Below are 18,341 nucleotides of genomic sequence, written 5' to 3'. Positions count from 1 at the left end.
CCGGGCTTACATGCTCATCTCCGGGCTAGCCTTGGGCTGAGATTCGCGCTTTCATCTAAAAGCTGAGTGGGAGCGCTGCTTTTCTAACCGCGAAGAAAAGCTATCGCCCAAAACATCTGTTGCATTTTCACAAAGTACTTCTTTCCGGTCTTGCAGAGAGCCCTCCAGTCCGCAGCCCCCATCATTTGGGCCCGCCTCTCGCAACGAGATCGCGGGGAGGGGCCGAAGCGAAACCCGAGCCTGTCGCCCACCACCCCGGCTGGCGACGTGGCTCCGCGGCCCCGGCCTCCCCCGGCGGCGCCGTGGCCAATGGGCGCGTGAGTGGGGCGGCCCGAGCCTCCCCGAGCCAGCCGGGCGCACCCCTCACTGGGGAGGAAACAGCGGTCGCGGTGCTACGATCCCCCGCTGCCCCGCAGCCTCCCTTTGCTCGCGACCATGGCGCGCGGTAGCCGCCTGGGACTCGCCCTGGGGCTGCTGCTGGCGCTGGTGCTGGCGCTGCGGGCCAAACCCACGCTGCGCAAGGAGCGCGTGGTTCGGCCCGACTCGGAGCTGGGCGAGCGGCCGCCCGAGGACCACCAGAGCTTCCAGTACGATCATGAGGCCTTCCTGGGCAAGGAGGACTCCAAGACCTTCGATCAGCTAAGCCCGGACGAGAGCAAGGAGAGGCTGGGGTGAGGCCGCGGCCCGGGCCGCGCGGGGGACCATGCAGGGGCTCATGGCCACCTCTGAGGGAACCACGCGGGACCCCCGAGCTCAAAGCGAAAGCGAAATCGCGGCGGTTGGTCACAGGGCTGAGGTCAGAGCTAGGCTCAGAGGCATAAAGTTGCTAGCAGGCGCTCAGACCCCTCGTTGGAGGTCGCCACCACGCCCGGCCGGGATAGCTTTCCACCGGGAGGCGAGGGAGAACGTGGCAGCGGCCTCCGGAGCAGGGAGCGAGAGGGCCCGCCCCCTCATCTAGTCTTCATCAGAAGAGACCAAAGTGAGCCAGAGTTTTTTGGCTGTGGCCTTTTAGTAACCGGGTTCTTTCCCACGGTCCAAAGAGAGGCACTTGAGACTTGCTTTAAAAAACCTCAAGATCAAACAAATGTGTGAGAGACTGAGAGGAGGGGCTTGTTTTTGGCCCGTCTCTAGGTCAGGGCGGAGGTTCTTGTCCTCTGACCAGTCATCCCAGAAATCATCAGGTTTTAATTGGGGAAAGAGGTGCAAAGTTGGAAACTGATTACTTGGCAAATGATAGTTGGGGGCAAACAAAAACAACAAAACCCAGCAAAATGGTTATGGTGGTGCTCTGTGAGTTTAGTTTGGAATCAGGGAACAAACCTGGACAACATCTCAGTACCCCTCCCTACCCGGTGCCCAGGAGGCACTTGGCCATTGTGCAGTTATCCAAAAACTTTCCAGAGGGACTGGTAGCTAGGGAGGACCAGGTGAAGGCAGGGCTGGGGAAGGACACAACAATCCTCCTGCCTGTGGGCCACCAGAGCTTCCAGAACCTGCTCCTGGGAGAGGAGGATCCTCGAGTTCTGCTACAGTTGAAAAGAACACAGCCATCTCTGTGGGACAGAAAGTATTCAGTAAGGACTGGATAAATGATACCTATTGTGTAGGTGAACATCTGCCTGATGTGATAAAAAGACCTTTGGACTTCAAAGTCACCTCCAAACTATCTTTTATTTGGCAGGGAAGTCCTTTCTCTTCTTTTTTGGGACTTAAACAATAGGGACCATTGATACGTTTTCACCATTGTACTGCTTTGAGGCCTGGAGACTGATTTCTTCTGGGGCCCTGATTGCAGCCGTTTCTGAAGGAGGAGAAGGAGTTAGGAACTGGAAACACTTAAGTTTAGGTCCTCTGGCCTCATTTAATTCCTACATCGGGGTAATTAGCTTAATTGCCCAGTATTAGAGGTGCTGGATTTCTCTGGGTTTAATCCTTGTATGAAGACCTTGATTCTGATCATTTATTCATGTAGCAAGCATTGCAGTGCCTACTGTGTTTAGACCGTGTTTGACGTCTGGCAGGTACAAAGGTGAACCCTCATGTTCTAGGTCTCAGGGTGCTGGCCGTCCAATGTGGAGGAGGACAGGCAAACACTTTCAGGATTGCTGTGATGGTGACATCATCCATGGCTTTAGCAAGAGCGGGAGGTTGGGGTGGGGGCTGTGCTTCAGGTTGAAGGGAGGTGCCTGGTTTTGGAGATAGTACTTCATCAGAGTTTATGGGATGGTTCTAAGGCTGCTGGGTATGTAATAATAGAAAGGTGTCCCTGAAGTGAGGGGTCTGCTTTATCATGGAAGTAGAAGAGGAGGGAGAGTAAGGGTCAGAGGGATGGGCCTGGAGGAGGTAGAGATGGTATCACTGCGTGTGGTGGACAGGACGTCCTAATCCCCAAACCTTGTTGGGGAAGCCAGCCTGGCAGTGGAGTGCAAAGAGTAAGCATGGCAGATATGGAGTCCTGGGCAGGTGGGGGTTGGTGCTAGGACTAGAAAGATGCAGACTCTGGTAGCTCTTGTCCTTGACCCAGTGTCGAGGAAGGAACCAAAGATAATGTCTGGTTCCCCGGCCTGAGCTCCTTCCTGTCCAAGGTCACCTGAGCCAGAAGTGGGCTGGGGCTTTTGGGAAAGGACAGTTCAAGCCTGGAGCTAACTGCGAAGTTGCCTCTTCTGCCTTTTTTCTCAACAGCCCTCTTTGTTCAAGTCTGAGCTGCATAGGGAGTAACGTAGCTAGATCTAGGCAAATCTGTGTCTGTTATTTGACCGTGTATTGAAAACACATGTCATCCTTAAGATTTCTGGGAACAGGGAAGGGTTGTGTCTCAGAGGCCTCCTAGAATCTTAGGAAGATGTAAGTGACTTTCCAGTGTCTAAAGTTGGGTGTGGTTTCACCTGTCCACTGAGTGTCTGGTTTTTCTTGTTGCTAGCAGCTGGCGGGGAACTCCGTTTGCCCTCCGCCCCTCCTGGAGACTTTATTCATTTCTTTTACTTGCTGAGAGTTGGAATTTTTCTTGTACCCTTCAGCTACCTTGTCCTTCCTCCTCACAGGTCTTGTTACTTAGACATTTCTGCTCACAGTGGGAAAATGGGCTTAGCAACTCACTTTCAAGAGGTCACTGAGATAACCAGAGCCACAGGAAGATCTAGGTGTCCTGACTATCAACATTCCGTTTCCTTTTACTCTTTATCAGAGAGGTCAAGACCACTCCTATAATTCCAGTAAACAGTTTCAGAGCTCTTGCTTTGTGTTGGGCTGAGCTAGGCCCTGGATGTTGATAGGTGTAAATTAAATACTATTCTTTCTTCCAAAGAGGGTTCGGGTGATTTCTGCCCATTGAGCCTTTGTTGGCCTGAGTATTTGCTTCTCAGTGGTGTTGGGTAACCAGTGGGTAGTGTTGCCAGTGTGTCCTCCAGATTGGACCAGCACCTGCCTGCACGGTGTTGAATGTACTTGGCTGTGTCCAGCTGAGTTGTCCCCAGAGAAGCCTGAAGATGCATGTGATTTATAATCCTTCAGTCCCAGATCTGTTGTGGTAAATATTAAAATGACAGCGACCAGTTCCAGTGTGTTAGCGCTCCACGCTGCCCCCAGGTACTCTCTGACCCAGGTGGTCTCTGGTTGGTTCTGGTGCCAACAGGCTATTTGGAACTAATATACATTCATCTCCCCTTTGGCATCTTTTACCCGGCAGAGGGCCAGCCTCAAATTCCACCCACACTCCCACCAGCCCAACAAATTCAAAACTCTAGAAACTTGTAATTTAGCAAATGGCTTTATCCCAGATTTTCTCAGCAAATTTTACACTCCACAAAACGTCTACATCAAAAACTCAGAGCCAAATGATATGATATAATTTTCCCACCTGAACAAGACAATCATCCTGTACAAATCCATCCCTTATAAAATATTCATATCAACCTGTAGCTATGCAGAGATGTGCAGAGGGTCATCCGTGTCTTCCTCCATCTTGCCTCCTCTCCTCAATTTTCTCTTCCTCTTTCTAAAACTTTGTTCCTGCTTACCCTTATCTTTGCGTCCAATGACAGACCTTGTGCCTGCCCTCTTTTAATTTCAGCCACACAGATCTGTTAAAATTGTGCTTAAAAGGACACTTTAAAGCTGTTAATAATGTTCATAGCTTTCAGAGAAAGGAGCTGGGCTCCTTGGGTTCAGGTATAAGATATTGACTGGTTTTCCCTTCCCCCAGTCCTTTATCTTTCCCACTAAAAGTTAAGAGTTACGGGCCAAACTGTATTTGTAAAGAGCAAAGGAATTCGGTTCCCATCTTTAATTTATTCAGTGTTAACTGTTAATCAGAACTACTACTAACAAAATTTATCACTGGGGTTGATAGAATTCTGGCCCCAAAGAAAAACATTGAGTTTTTGTTGGCCTATATGACCTCATCCCAGGTGTGTGGAATTTATCATAAATGTTATGTTGGCAATAGCTTATGGGTGTGTAGAAGTCCTTCACAGAGATGACACTCTTAGCTTGGAGCTATTTGTCTTAGAGATGGACAGATGGTAAGTTTCCAGCTTGAATTTTACCCTGAATTAGTGTTTAGGATGCCTGGGTAGAGTCTAGTTTGAAATCTTTGGAACCTAGCTCAGAGTAGAGTTGGAAACCCAAGAGGGCACAGTGGTCTGTACCCTGTTAGCAGAGTTGCTAAGTTTCTTCAGCTGCCAGAGGGCCAGCTCTCTGAAGGAGATTGCTTTGTCCAACTGGATTGGTCTCCTGCTTCTTAAGTTTCAAATCCTTGAGTACAAGATTGTGGGACTTAAAAATAAACAGCTCCCTTATCTTTTGATTAACATAAAATTTCCTGTTGTTGCATTGTACCCAAAACTAAAGAGTATGTGCTCAACACAGACCTAATAGATCTTCCGGGCCAGTTCCCATCAGCTGGTCCTGAGCTGAGAAAAATTCTGAGTTCATATCTGGGTTTCGGGATGTAGAGGCATGATCCACTAGTGATGTCTGCCACTGCCCATGGTTCCTGGGAAGAGAAGGAAGGAATATTAACTGAATCTTAGAATTTTATAACATTTAAGACTGCAAATTGCTTGACATGTTGCTGAGCCAAGACCATACAAAGTCTTGATTATGTATTGATTGAGGGATTTATTATTTCATTTATTACTTTTTTTTAACTACAGGAAAATTGTTGATCGAATTGACAGTGATGGAGATGGCCTTGTTTCTACTGAAGAGCTGAAAGTTTGGATCAAACGGGTCCAGAAAAGATATATCTACGAAAACGTGGCTAAAGTCTGGAAGGATTACGATAGGGACAAAGACGAAAAGATCTCCTGGGAAGAGTACAAGCAGGCCACCTATGGCTACTACCTGGGTAAGGGGCCACAGTAGAGATTGCACAGTGGAGAACAAGGTCATAGGAGACTCACCATGGCCAACCTCCTTCAGCCAGATGTCACAACCTTCCAAGTAAAGCCTGTTGGGTAACATCCTCCTCCACCTACTAAGAATGTACCAAATTGCTTCCTTTGACTGACGTAGGGAAAGGTGTCTTAGGTCATGGCCCTCCTTGAACTGAGCTCTCAAAAGTGCACACAGAGGAGAAAGACAAAAAAAAAAAAAAAAAAAAAAAAAGCTTCTGACAGCTTCTAATTGCTGCTGAAGTTAGGTAGTAGGGATGAAGTACACCCAAGGCATCATTAGGAAACAAAATTCTACGAAGGGCTTCAGTGGGGAGGGGGTTAGAAACTGGGCCTTGAAGAATGGGTTTTAATTTGGAGAGGCTGACTGGGGGGGAGGTGACAGAGTTGGAGGGGCAGAGACATAGAAATGCATGCATGGTGGGTGGGGCTTGGGTTAGGAGGTTAGAGGAAGGAGGGAGGGTTATGCTGCAGCCCCTCCAGGTGCCTGGTGGATAACAGAGAGACGACGGGCTTGGGAGAAAGGAATGTAATCAAAGCCAGATTCTGAGAATTTGAAAGCTAGTAGGGGTATTTAGATTTTCTAAAACACAGGGTTATAAAGGGATGGAATGATGTAGAAGTCTGTAGATAGAGTTCTGAACTTGTATGGTCTGAAGCCTATGTTCTTTGGTCTTCAGTGCTTGCTGTAAAAGCCCTGATGGGCACTAAGGTGGATTATGGGATGGTATGGTGGGGGGCGGGGAGAGGGTGCGGGGCCATTTTGAATAAAAATGTTTTAAAGAAGTTAGTGGGTGAGTCAAGATCGATGTGTGTGCAGGAAGTCAGTGATCTAGAACCGAGGGGGCCCCCCTTAACAAAGGCTGCATGTGCTCTGCACCAGAGGGGCCCGCCTTAACAAAGGCTGCATGTGCTCTGCAGGAAACCCCGCTGAATTCCATGATAGCTCTGATCATCACACCTTTAAAAAGATGCTGCCACGAGATGAGAGGAGGTTCAAGGCTTCAGACCTGGACGGTGACCTGACAGCTACTCGGGAGGAGTTCACTGCCTTTCTGCACCCAGAGGAGTTCGAACATATGAAGGAGATTGTAGTTCTGGTGAGAACAGTGAAACTCCAGACTGGGAAAAGATCAGGGAGAAAACTGCCCCCACACCTTATCCCTTTTTCCAAAAAGAGACTTTTCAGCCTCTGGGGAATTAGGAAAGGACTGGAGTTGAATCCATCAAATCTCTGTCTCCCCAGAAGTAGTCAGGACAAGCTAGCTGCTGTAACAAACACCCCGGTGGAAGCCACCTAACAGAGTAAGCTTGTTCCTTACTCGAAATGTCCATTAAAGATGGTCCCAGGCAGATCCCCTGGGCAGCTCACCTCTAAACACTGGGAGGTGACCTCTATCCTTTGCTCTGCCATCTTAGAGTGTCAGGTGGTAGATAAAGAACACAGACAGAATGAAGAGATGTGATAGCCCAGAAGGAAGGATATGCGGGCCTGCTTATGGTCTGGCTCGTCTTAGTTACACAGAGGCTGAGAGACACCATTTAGATACACACTCAGAAAGAACCGGTGGGTTAGAGCCGCTAGCTGGACTCTGCCCTGGTATTGTACTTGTTGCTGCTGCCGGTGCAGTCTGTCTTGATTTCTTCTTTTCCTTCTTTCTGCTCTTCAGCTCCGAAGAAATAGGAAACCTTAGGGAAACTTACTGAGATTGCAGCTGGAAAGGCTGCTACTTCAGCTGTAGTCCCTGGGGGGCAGATGGCTGGGATGCTTATAAAGGGTCAATGCTTTAAGGGCCCGAGTGTCACTGCTTTCCATAGTGTCCCATTGGGCCCCATGTGTCGTCATTTTTCATGACATTTAAATAAATGCCGTCACCTGTTTCCTGGACAGTCAGTTCCAATTGCTGAGAAGCTGTTAATGAAAGATTTTGTTTTTCATAAACAGCTCTGAGTATCTTAGATCCCCAATCAATGGCAGTGCCCACTTCTGTCTCATTCTTTGCCTCACGATGTCCACGACCCCAAAGACTGGGCAGTGGTCCAAGAATTATTTCTTTTATTCACTCAACTTCCATTTAGTGATAACTAATGAAGTGTAGGGGTGGAGCTGTCACAGGGGAATTGTTTGCCTTCAAGCAAGGTTAGTGCTCTGGACGCGGACTATTTTCTCCAGTTGGGAAGTCCTTGAGTTGCTGGACCAATGGACAGTAAATTCACTTAGTTACTGATGAGGGGGGTGGGGCGGACAGGACTATTAATAGAATGACAACTTAAAACCAAATGCAGCTAGTTAGAGAATACTTTCACAAGTTAGTTACCCCTTTAAGGTTTAAATCTCTATAGTTTTCTATGTCTCTGACACCAGCTGAGGGTCCTAGCTCTTCACTGTGGAATCTATTTTAACAGTCCCTCTCATCCGGGGCTTCTGCTGGACTCTTCCATACTCCCAGGGTGATGTCTGGTGGTGGGTATCCGTTGGTCCGGTAGGGCTTCTGAGGGCATCAGAGTACAGTGAATTTATGGATACTCTTTCCTTTGAGGAGAGGGTTCTGCTCTTAAAATTGTGGAGAGAGAATATGGGGATAACCATCATCTGTTTTGTAATGTAAATGGTCTGCCCAGAAACTACTAGAATGAGACCCCAGAGAGAGGGCAGTAGGAGTTTCAAAGCACATGGCCATCTTGTGTTTTCCCCATTGTCTCCTAGGAAACCCTGGAGGACATCGACAAGAACGGGGATGGTTTTGTGGACCAGGATGAGTACATCGGTGAGTGGGGGATGCAGTGTCTGAGCTGTGCACACTGGGCAACATTCCCCACACACTCCCAGCCTGATCTGATACCCTCACTGCTGGGAACTGCCAACAGACAGGACCCTCCAGCCCTGTTTATTGCATAGGTCCAACTGGCGCCAAGTGAGTACTTAAGCGTCCCTTTGCTGGGGGCTGGGGGAGAAAAAGCCGAAAAAGGCTAGCCAGCAGACCTCCCCACAGGGCCCGGGTGCTCTTTGCCACACTGCCTGTAAGTGGGGGTGAAGAGCCTGAGGATACACAGTGAGGCTGAAGCAGATGGCGAGGATGTCTTAGGGTTTTACTACTGGGGAGAGGCACCATGACCAAGGCACCCCTTATAAGGACAACATTTAACTGGGGCTGGTTTATAGGTTCAGAGGTTCAGTCCACTCTCATCAAGGCAGGAACATGGCAGCCTCCAGGCAGACACGATGTAGGAAGAGCTGAGAGTTCTACAGCTTGTTCTGAAGGCAAACAGAAGACTGGCTTTCAGGCAGCTAGGATGAGGGTTTTTAAAGCCCATGCCCACAGTGACACACCTACTCCAACAAGGCCACACCCACTCTAGCAAGGTCACGTCCTAATAGTGCCACCCCTTGGGCCATGGATATGCCATCACAGTGGAGAAGACTCAGGTTAGACGCGGGTGGTGTGACTGAGCCTGAGTGTGGGTAGTTGAAGACTGTGATTGATGAGATTGGTCACATGGTGAGTCTTCCTCACTGTGCACAGTCGTCCCTCATTAGAGCCGTTCATCCTCTGGTGGTCTGTCTTTTGGCTGGAAGAACCGTACATCGTTGACAGTTCCTTACCAAGAAACAGGGAAATGTGCCTGAGTGAAATTCAGATCCACAGTAGCCAAAAGTCCCCAAGCACAAAGATCTGCAGCCCACAAGGACATGCCCATATGATTCCCCTCCAACTAACTGCACAGCATTGCTTAGGGCTCCAAACTCAGGCTACTGTTATGTAAGAGCCCTTCTTTTCCTGTCTCAGGTTAAAACCATGGTGAGGATCACTCAATTGGCTATTGACTTATGGAAAGAGATGGGGAACTGTGTGTGTGTGTGTGTGTGTGTGTGTGTGTGTGTGTGTGTGACAGATGTAATTACCTGTAAATCCTTAGCCCTGGTTGCCCCCTTATTGTGTCATATGATTTTGTCTCCATGCATAAGGACAACCACCTCTGGTAATGCTGAGCACAGCTTCTGCTAGTTGTGAAAAGTCATATGGTTCTAGAACTGAACAGTTCCCTCTCTGTCACGGGATCTAGCCAGGTAGCTCTTTGCCTCAGTGCCATATGGATGCTAAGAGTGGCCTCCTCAGTGTGGGTGGTGGAGCCTTTCTCTTGAGAGGCTCATGAGGGAGGGGAGTGTTCAGAGCCTCAGGCCTGTCACTATGACAGCAGTGATTGAATTAAACTGAGAAAGGCTCCCGGATTAAAACAAACCACGGGTATTTTTTGGTTAGCAGTGTATGTTCTTGACCTCCTCCTAAACTCTGCATTGAGATGGTGCCTGGCAGGGGCGCAATTCTGAGTGGCTTTGACTAAAAGAAGCATGTCTTTTTCTGGACTGTGCAGAGCCGGGAGAAGGGTATCATATTTGGGAATCGAATTTTCAGCAGCTAATAGTGAAAAAGACTTTATGTGTGAATTTGTCAGGCAAGGGAAGTGGTTTCCAGGATGTTCCCATTTTAGGCAAGCTAAGTGACTTGCTAGTGTAGCACACTGGAAGGCTTAGATTCAGAACCCCAGCTTTCCCATCCACTGACTGTGAGACCCTCAGAGAGCCCTGTAATTCTTCTATGCCCCAGTTTCTCAGCCTGCAGGGTTGAATGGAGCTCTAACTAGCTCATGTGATGGTCCTTTCTCAGAAGATACAATGCAGGGCTGGGCATTTGCTCAGTTAACAGAGTGTTTGCTGTACACGCCTAAGAACCTGAGTTCAAATCTCCAGCATCCACATAAAAAGTCTTGAGTGTGGCACACACCTGTAATCCCAGCACATGTGAGGCAGAGACCGCAGGACTCTGGGTTGATGTCCAGCCCTCAGTCTGGCCGGTGCATGAAGAAAGACCATGTCTCAGAATAGAAGTCAGTAATGGATGAAGAAACCTGACATAAACCTTTGGTACACCCACACATAAGTACACGTGAGAACATGTGCACACAAACATACATACACACAACTGCAAATGTTAGCCATGAGTTTGTTGTTGTTTGCTTGGTTGGTTTGATTTGGTTTGGTTTGTTTTTAGGTTTTTCAACACAGGATTTCTCTACATAACAGCCCTGGTTGTCCTAGAACTCATTTTGGAGACCAGATTGTCCTCAAACTCCCAGAGATCTGCCTGCCTTTGCCTCTGGTGCTAGGATTAAAGGGTAGACCCATGCCAGGCTACCTTGTGGTTTTCTTGTCTTTTTCTCTTCTTTCAAATGTCTACTCAGTCTGCTGACTGGCTTCTCTTTACATTGAAACTTATACAAAGAACCCTTTTTCCCCTATTTTGAAACATTATTGTAGTTTCTTTCCCCCAAATTGAAACTTTAATACGGAAGGTTTCTTTTCTACACTGAAATTTTATCACAGAGAGCTTTGGGTTTCTTTTGTTTGTTGCTTTTGTTGGTTAGTTGGTGTTTTGTATTTTGGGTTTTTTGCTTTTGTTCTTTTCTTCTATATTGAAACTTTTTTTACTTAAGGTTTTAAAACTATGTTTCTTCAGAGAAACCACCTGCGGGATGGAAGCAGGCAATAACAAAACAGAATGACAAAAATTGAAGAGTGAATTACAGCTAGACATGGTGGTGCACACCTTGAATCCCAGTATTTGGCAGGTGGAAGCAGGCAAATCTCTGACCATTTCAGGTAGCCTGGTCTATTAGTGAGTTCCAGGCCAGCCCAGCAACGTAGTGAGACCCTGTCTCAAAACAGCACACAGAAAGCCGTGTATGAATGCTTCCTTCTCTTTGTCCCTGACATTTCATAAAGTAGAGAGAATGATCTATCTTATAGTAATTGTTAGAGAAGTGAAATAAATTGTCTGAGAAAGCCCTTGGGAGATGAGGCAAGCTATAGTAATGGGGGAGGGGAGCTGCAGGGATGGCATCGACAGCAAGCCTCTTATGGTCCTGTTCAGTTTCCGGTTCAGAGGAGGATGTTGTGGGATGCATCCTCAACCCGTTTGTAAAATGGGGCAATAGCAGCGACTGAGTAAAGGAATTGAAAAGAAAACATGTAAGACATGGGGCTGTAGAAAGAGTTACTTTGTTTCCGCCTTTATGGTGCCGGGTGGAATAGAGGCCTTCCAGTAAGTAGCCCTGTGGTCTTGAGAAATAAGACTTACTGATCATTATCTCCATCAAACAAGCTTTGGGCTTACACACTAAACTGAACCTAAGTCTCATCTGCTGGCTTCTAACCAAGGCTGTCACTCAGCTCTGCACCCAATGGGACTTAGTTCTCTCCATGGGCTATCACCCTTCCCTTCCTGGTTGTCTCCTGTAACTGAGAACAAGCTTTGCTTTCTAGCGGACATGTTTTCCCATGAGGACAATGGCCCTGAGCCAGACTGGGTTTTGTCGGAACGGGAGCAGTTCAATGATTTCCGAGATCTGAACAAGGATGGGAAGCTGGACAAGGATGAGATTCGCCACTGGATCCTCCCTCAGGACTACGACCATGCGCAGGCCGAGGCCCGGCATCTGGTGTACGAGTCAGACAAAAACAAGGTAGCTTCCATGTTCAGAGCCGTTGGTCAACAGGAAGCAGATTATTCAAGACTGGGTTTGTCAGCCTTGTTAGCAACACCATCGACTCCTTTTGCCATTGCCCATTTATTTCTCTTACTCTCCAGTAGAGATCTGTCCAGTACACCAGTACCATAACAGCTGCAGGGAGCAAGGCTCCATCTTTCCTGCATAGTCCCTCATGGGCCATAGACTAAAATGACTGAGCACGCCCTCCAGGACTAAGGCATCTTTGATATAGTCAGGTCATAGATGTAAGAAATTAATCCAGTATGCCCTGAGGTAAGTTTGTTTCTCCTTTCATCTAGTCATCAAATACTTATCAAACATATCTGCCATAGGGAGTCCATCCTTCTAGAGGCCAAACACCTCAGGCAAGTGCCTGGGGTTCTGTTTGTGTGTTGGGGGGGAGGGCTTGAATGACTTCCAGGATTTCCATATCCACTGATAGGATTCCAAGTAAACAGGGGCTCATTGGTAAAGCACTTGTCTGTCATGAGTCAGGGTTGGGTTCAGTCTCTAGGACTATAGTAATAATAATTTGTTAGAATCCAGATGAGGAAATAAATAAGAAAAAATGTCTGCCTCATCTGGCTTTAATTGCCCCAAATACTGACCTTTGCAGACCTGCATGTCATACAGCAAGGCCATGAAAGGGACGTGGGTTTTGAGAACACCCTCATTGCTTGAAGAGTCTGTCTTCTCCAGAGTTCCCAGCACCTACCTGAGGCACTCCAGAACAGCTTCTACAGAGAGCCAGATCTCGTTCCAGTGTGGAGTCTTGTACTATAGCCACGGGAGATGAGAAAGAAACGCTTCCGGACTATTAGATGTAGAGTTTGGAACCCCTCAGACGAGCAAAATGAAGTGGACAGAATGCTCACCAGGAAGAGCTCCCAGCCACCCTTCACAGCTCTTTTGTTTTCTCTTAGGATGAGATGCTAACCAAGGAGGAGATTCTAGACAACTGGAACATGTTTGTGGGAAGCCAAGCTACCAATTACGGGGAAGATCTTACCAAAAATCATGATGAACTTTGAAAGACATTCTGATGTGGCCAGCTGTCACCGGCTTTCTGCACATGTTCTGGGTGATTGCTGTAATTGTCGAGTGTATAGCAGTTGCATCCCTACACCGTGAGATTATACCTCAGATTGGGGTAAAGATTATTTTTCACTCCATGTTTACTGGGAAATAACGATCACTATTTATTCCAGTAGGATCTCTTCTGAAGCACATTAAAGTCTTGGCAAATTGCAGTTTTCTGAGGGGATATGTTGCTACAGCATGATTTTCTAGACTCTTCTCCCTCAATGGGGAAGAAATCATGAAAGGGTTCTGTAACTAAGGTGGGTGGGCAGGGCACTGTACAGAGTAACTGCTATGTATTTGAACTATTAAATTTTGGGCTTTTTTTTTTTTTTTTAGTTGCCACTGTTAAACGGTGGTGAAAGTGTCAATATTATATTGTCCTAGGTCAGCCAACCTTGGAGCAGGCATGGTATTTCTAATTCTTTATACTTGGAGCTGTTATTTTAAATGGTATATAAACTTTTGTGAGCTTTCCTTATGGACCTGCTAATGTGCACAATAAACCCACATCTTTGGGGGTTTTTGTTTTGTTTTTAATACTAAGAAGCAATAAAAAAAAAAAGATAATGTGAACAAGAAAGGAATTTTATGGATAGGAAAAAGATGAATGCCAGCCAGGTATTTGAAAAACTGTATGACCACGGTCAACATTTAATATACTTGAGAAATATTTTTACATGTTAATGAAGTGGGTCTTTTTTTTTTTTTTTTTTTTTAAGTAGTGAATAGAAATACAGTCCCTCCAGGCTATGAGGCTAGGGATCCAGACGTAGTGGAACTTATTTGTTGAGTCCTGAATCTTTGAGCCCACTTTTAGCACAGCATATGCCAAGGAAACAGGGCAAGGTGATCATCTAAGCCACTGATCAAACTAGCTGGAGTAACAGTTGCAGGTGAAATTTCACCTTGTAAATGGGAGGAGAGGAATAAAAGATTTCTTTGAGGATTTCCCCATGTGTCTTGTGGTGTTTGACTTCATAGAGAATGTGGTTTCTTTATTCCTTCGGAATTAAACATTCCAAAGAGTCCATGGTCCCAATTGGAATAGACTCAGTATTACTAGCAAGTTCAGAATATGTCAGTAATTTCTGATTTCATCCTTCTGTACTTCATGTCCTTCTGCAGTTAGGGAACCCAATGTCATTTCCACAGCAGACTACATCCTGAGACATTTAACTGGAAAGTCCAGATTTTAGCATTGCCTATGGGCCCTGCCTAACAGGATCCAGGCCTGCTTCTCTTCTAAGAACTGCCTCTTTACTCTTTCTTTTGCTCCACCTTTTCCCACCCTTTTATTCCCATCCTCCACCCTTACTGACCTTGTTGCTAAGATGAACTCTCTGGGTGAGATACAAACAACGTCCTAATGAGAAACCAAAGCACAGTGCAGCGTTCACACTGGGGAGCTAGAGAGCTTCCTGGGCCTTGTGTACCGAGCTTTGGTGGCAGAATACCCACAAGAACATGGTTGATCCCAAAGCAGCCATGCAGCAAAGTTTTACCCATCGAGGACTGACTGTGGCTACCTCACATCAAGAGACCACACCCCAAAGGCCACACACTGTACTGCCTGGGTTTGTGTGTGGCCATTTGCCACAAGCGGAGTCATCAGAGAGGCAGGAGCCTCCGTGCAGGAAGTGCCTCCATGAGATCCAGCTGTAAGTGGATCCATCATTAGTGATTCATGGTGGAGGGCCCAGCCCATTGTGGGGGTGCCAACCCTGGGTTGGTGGTCCTTGGTTCTGTAAGTACACAGGCTGAGCAAGCCATGGGGAACACAAGCCAGTAAGCAGCACCCTCCATGGTTTCTGCTTCAGCTCCTTCCTCTAATAACCTGCCGTGTGTGAGTTCTTGGCCTGACTTCCTTCAGTAATAAACAGCAATATGGAAATGTAAGACAAATAAACCCTTTCTCCCCAACTTGCTCTTTGGCCATGGTGTTTCGTTGCGGCATTGAGAAGCCCTAACTAAGCCACAATTCAGTTTGGACAGAATTGCTTACAAATGACCGGGTAAAGCAGCCGGAGACTCAAGTGAGGATCCACTATCCTCCTCACCCCCTCTTTCCAGGAATCCTCACTAACTCTCAAGTATGCACAGCTGATCTCATGAAGATGGAGGCTGTTTGGCTCTGAAGATAACATAGAACACCACGTTCCTTCTCGGGCCCTGTCCTTTGTGCCCTCTGCCCTTTCAGATTCAGGGTACGCAGCCCCTCATTTTTCACATCCTCAGTAACATGCATGGTTCCCTATTGTTGAGGCCTTTCAGACCCCCAAATTTAAAAGAGCTCAACTGGATCCCCACCATGCTATGCTATGTTTTATGTCTTGGTTTGTATTGAATTTATATTTGTTTCCTGTAGTCCAGACTTACCAGCACAGAGGGACAGAGGGACAGAAACGTAAACACCCCTCGTGGTTCTGGAGGCCAGAGTCTGAGGGGGAAGTGTCAGCAGGCAACTAGGGAGTTGGCCCGGTTGATAGCGCTTGCACCTGAGTTCATACCAAGACCCATGGCTTCTTTTTGTTTTTACTTTTTTAAAAATGCTGGCTGGCATATGCTCTTTCTGTCAGTATAGCAGGCAGCCTAGCCTAGTTAGTTCCAGACAAGCAAGAGAACCTGTCTCAAACCACAAGGTACAGAGCACCTAAAGAATGGCAGCAGAGATTGTCCCGTGGCCTCCAGACTCATGCATGCACACGTGCACACACAGTGCCCTCCAAATTTCCTGCCTGGACAGACTCCGTTTCTTCCAGCTTCGGTGACTGAGTACTGGAACTTGTAGCTCTGTTGTAACACTGTCTCTGTCTTCAAATGGGGCTTCCTCTTTCTGGCCATCTCTCTCAGGGATACAAGGACACTTACCTTTGGGTCATCTTGAGAGTCTTCCAAATGAGGTCACGTACACAAGCTCTTAAGAGCTAAGAGGTGAGTTTGCCTTTGGGGAGTAGAGTCTGCACAGCCAGACCCAACCCTCCAAGACCAAAACATGAGGCACCGTGAGGACAATAGCCTGTGTCATCTGCTTCTGAGGACCTGGAATCTGCACGCCAGACACCCCCAAAGCCCAGATTCAAACGTAGGTGCCAAAACCTTCAGTGATTTACTACTGAGTTGGCCTGAGCTAAGTCTCCGAGTCTCATGTGTTCTTTCTCTGTCTTTGCTCCTCATTGGTATAAGATTGCACAGAAGTGTCTTAACTCCTCTGAGCTGGAAACAAGCTCCTGTTGTCTCCCCTCCTAACCTTTCCCCTCCCTCTCTCCTTTCCTTCTGTCTTAGGGCTTCTACCGCTATGATAAAAATACCATAACCAAAAGCAATTTGGAGAGGAAAGGGTTTCTTTTATCTTACACTTTCAGGTCACAGACTATCACTGAGGAAGTCAGGACAGGAACTCGAAATAGTTGGGAGGCAGGAGCTGCTGCAGAGGTCGTGGAGGAATGCTGACTACAGGCTTGCTCCTTACAGCTTGCTCAGTCTGTCTTACAGTACCCAGGACCAAAGCCCAGGGATGGTACCACCCACTGGGAACTGGGCCTTCTCCTCCCCTCCCTTCTCTTTAAAACCATGTCTTACTAATGTTTCCTAGAATGACCCTGAGTTCAATTTGTGATCTGCCTTTCTCAGTGTCCCCAGTGCTATGTATGTATCATTATGACCAATGATTGGTGGCCTTTTTTCCTTTTAAGGGATTGGAAACCCCCAACTTTAACAAAACAACAAAGTAACATTGTATAACCCAATATATACATATACATATACATATACATATACATATACATATACATATACACATACACATACACATACACATACACATATACATATACATTCATATACATATACATATACATATACATATACATATACATATACATATACAACAGTTTTGCAAGGTTCTCATTATTCTTCCCTGAAACAGGAATCCTGCTTGATGTATTCGATTATGCCTAGTAGGACATTGGATGCATTTGGAACATTAAGTTTTTCCTCTCAAGCCAGTGCACATGCAAAGACTAATACTAAGAGACTTGAGTGTCTGAGGCTGAGTTTAACACTATTTAAAGAAAGAAAACCTTCGCCAGGGGACATAGCTGTTAACATGGTGATTTGTAAAACCCTGGATTTCTAATAAGGTCTGACTGTTTCAAGGAAAACATATTTTGTTTCTAGGTAACATTTCAAGTCTTATTATGAACAAACACTACGAAATTGATTTGTAACGGGCAATACTGTAATGTCACAAGGCATTATTTAATGCTTAGTGTGACTGAAAGCATTAATTGCTAGGAGCCATATCCTGTCCAAGCAGAACATGAACACACAGTTTGTACCTCATCTCTTACTGTAGGTTTTCAGATGAACTCGAGTGTAACAAAAGGCACTTCAAAAAGCTGCACTGTCTGAGGATTTTCTATACCTGCTTGGACTGTTACAATCGCTCCCTTGTTAGCAAGCACGGGACTCACACCTGCCTGGAAGTGCCCAGTAACAAGAGCTACGAGCTGCTAAGCTACCACATCTTGTGAAGCGGTGCCCAGCAGAGCTAGCGATTTCTTTTGAAGGCTCTGGGTTTATTCAGTCACCTTCGTAATAACATCCTAGCTTCCTCCAAGAACATGCAATTGAGACTTGGCTCTCTCTGCAGTCTTAAAATGAGTTTATAGTGCTAGAATTGCCCATTAAAATCCAGTGAGTGGCGTGATGTTCTTGGCTTTGGCTCCTCCTGGAAAGAGGATGCCAGCATACTTCAGTTCTTGGTATTTATCTAATCTGGAGACTATTTCTGAAGGAATTATCCTGACTCAATTCTGGTGAGTTCCAGGGGACAATCCAGGCCAAATGCATCCTATCATTCCTTGGTCCTTATTTACAATTGCAATTTTTCTCACGTAAAATAGAAAGTAATGTGTGGTTTACCACAAACTCACGTAAGAGAAAGGTCACAGTTGTGTACTTTTCTACCTTAAGGTGTGTCGTGGGCACACACAGCATTTTAGTTGTTCTGGGGGAGATGCTGACGGCTATCTACCAGGTACCAGGGAAGGGCAATCTAGCCACAAAAAACTTGATGAGTAGGGAATATGGTCAGCATGGTACTTGTGTCCCCATTTCAAATGAGGGAATTACAAAGGGAAATAGTGACTCAGGCCACAGAGCCCAGATTGAGATCCTTGTTGCCAGTATCTCCACAAACCCTGAGCCACTTTTTCTACGTGCTCTGTGATTTAGACAGTCCCACTCCACCCTTGCTCTTGCTGGGCTTCTCCACAAAATGGAGGGATCCATGGGCCAAAAGAATTTTGCTGACCC

General features: G+C 46.6%; 1 protein-coding gene across 1 annotated transcript; it reads left to right on the top strand.

The window, feature by feature from the left end:
* The first annotated feature begins 280 nt into the window (after positions 1-280).
* RCN1 (reticulocalbin 1) lies at positions 281-13,900 on the top strand. Its single transcript, XM_080931601.1, has 6 exons — positions 281-671; positions 5,154-5,347; positions 6,315-6,493; positions 8,101-8,161; positions 11,716-11,915; positions 12,866-13,900. The coding sequence occupies exons 1-6, from the start codon at positions 436-438 to the stop codon at positions 12,971-12,973; spliced, it is 978 nt and encodes a 325-aa protein (XP_080787727.1). The 5' UTR covers positions 281-435; the 3' UTR covers positions 12,974-13,900.
* Positions 13,901-18,341: the final 4,441 nt, after the last annotated feature.

Source organism: Micromys minutus (assembly GCF_963924665.1).
Source record: "Micromys minutus genome assembly, chromosome: 17".
NCBI classification, from domain to species: Eukaryota; Metazoa; Chordata; class Mammalia; order Rodentia; family Muridae; genus Micromys; species Micromys minutus.
The sequence above is the reverse complement of the archived record's forward strand: the minus strand, read 5'-3'. Positions and strand labels throughout refer to the sequence as shown.

Bases quoted from the DNA above. Each gene is read 5' to 3' on its own strand.
- RCN1 (XM_080931601.1), top strand. From the start codon at position 436: ATGGCGCGCGGTAGCCGCCTGGGACTCGCCCTGGGGCTGCTGCTGGCG. The intron at 672-5,153 runs GTGAGGCCGCGG...TTTTAACTACAG, and splicing joins GAGAGCAAGGAGAGGCTGGG to GAAAATTGTTGATCGAATTG. The intron at 11,916-12,865 runs GTAGCTTCCATG...GTTTTCTCTTAG, and splicing joins ACGAGTCAGACAAAAACAAG to GATGAGATGCTAACCAAGGA.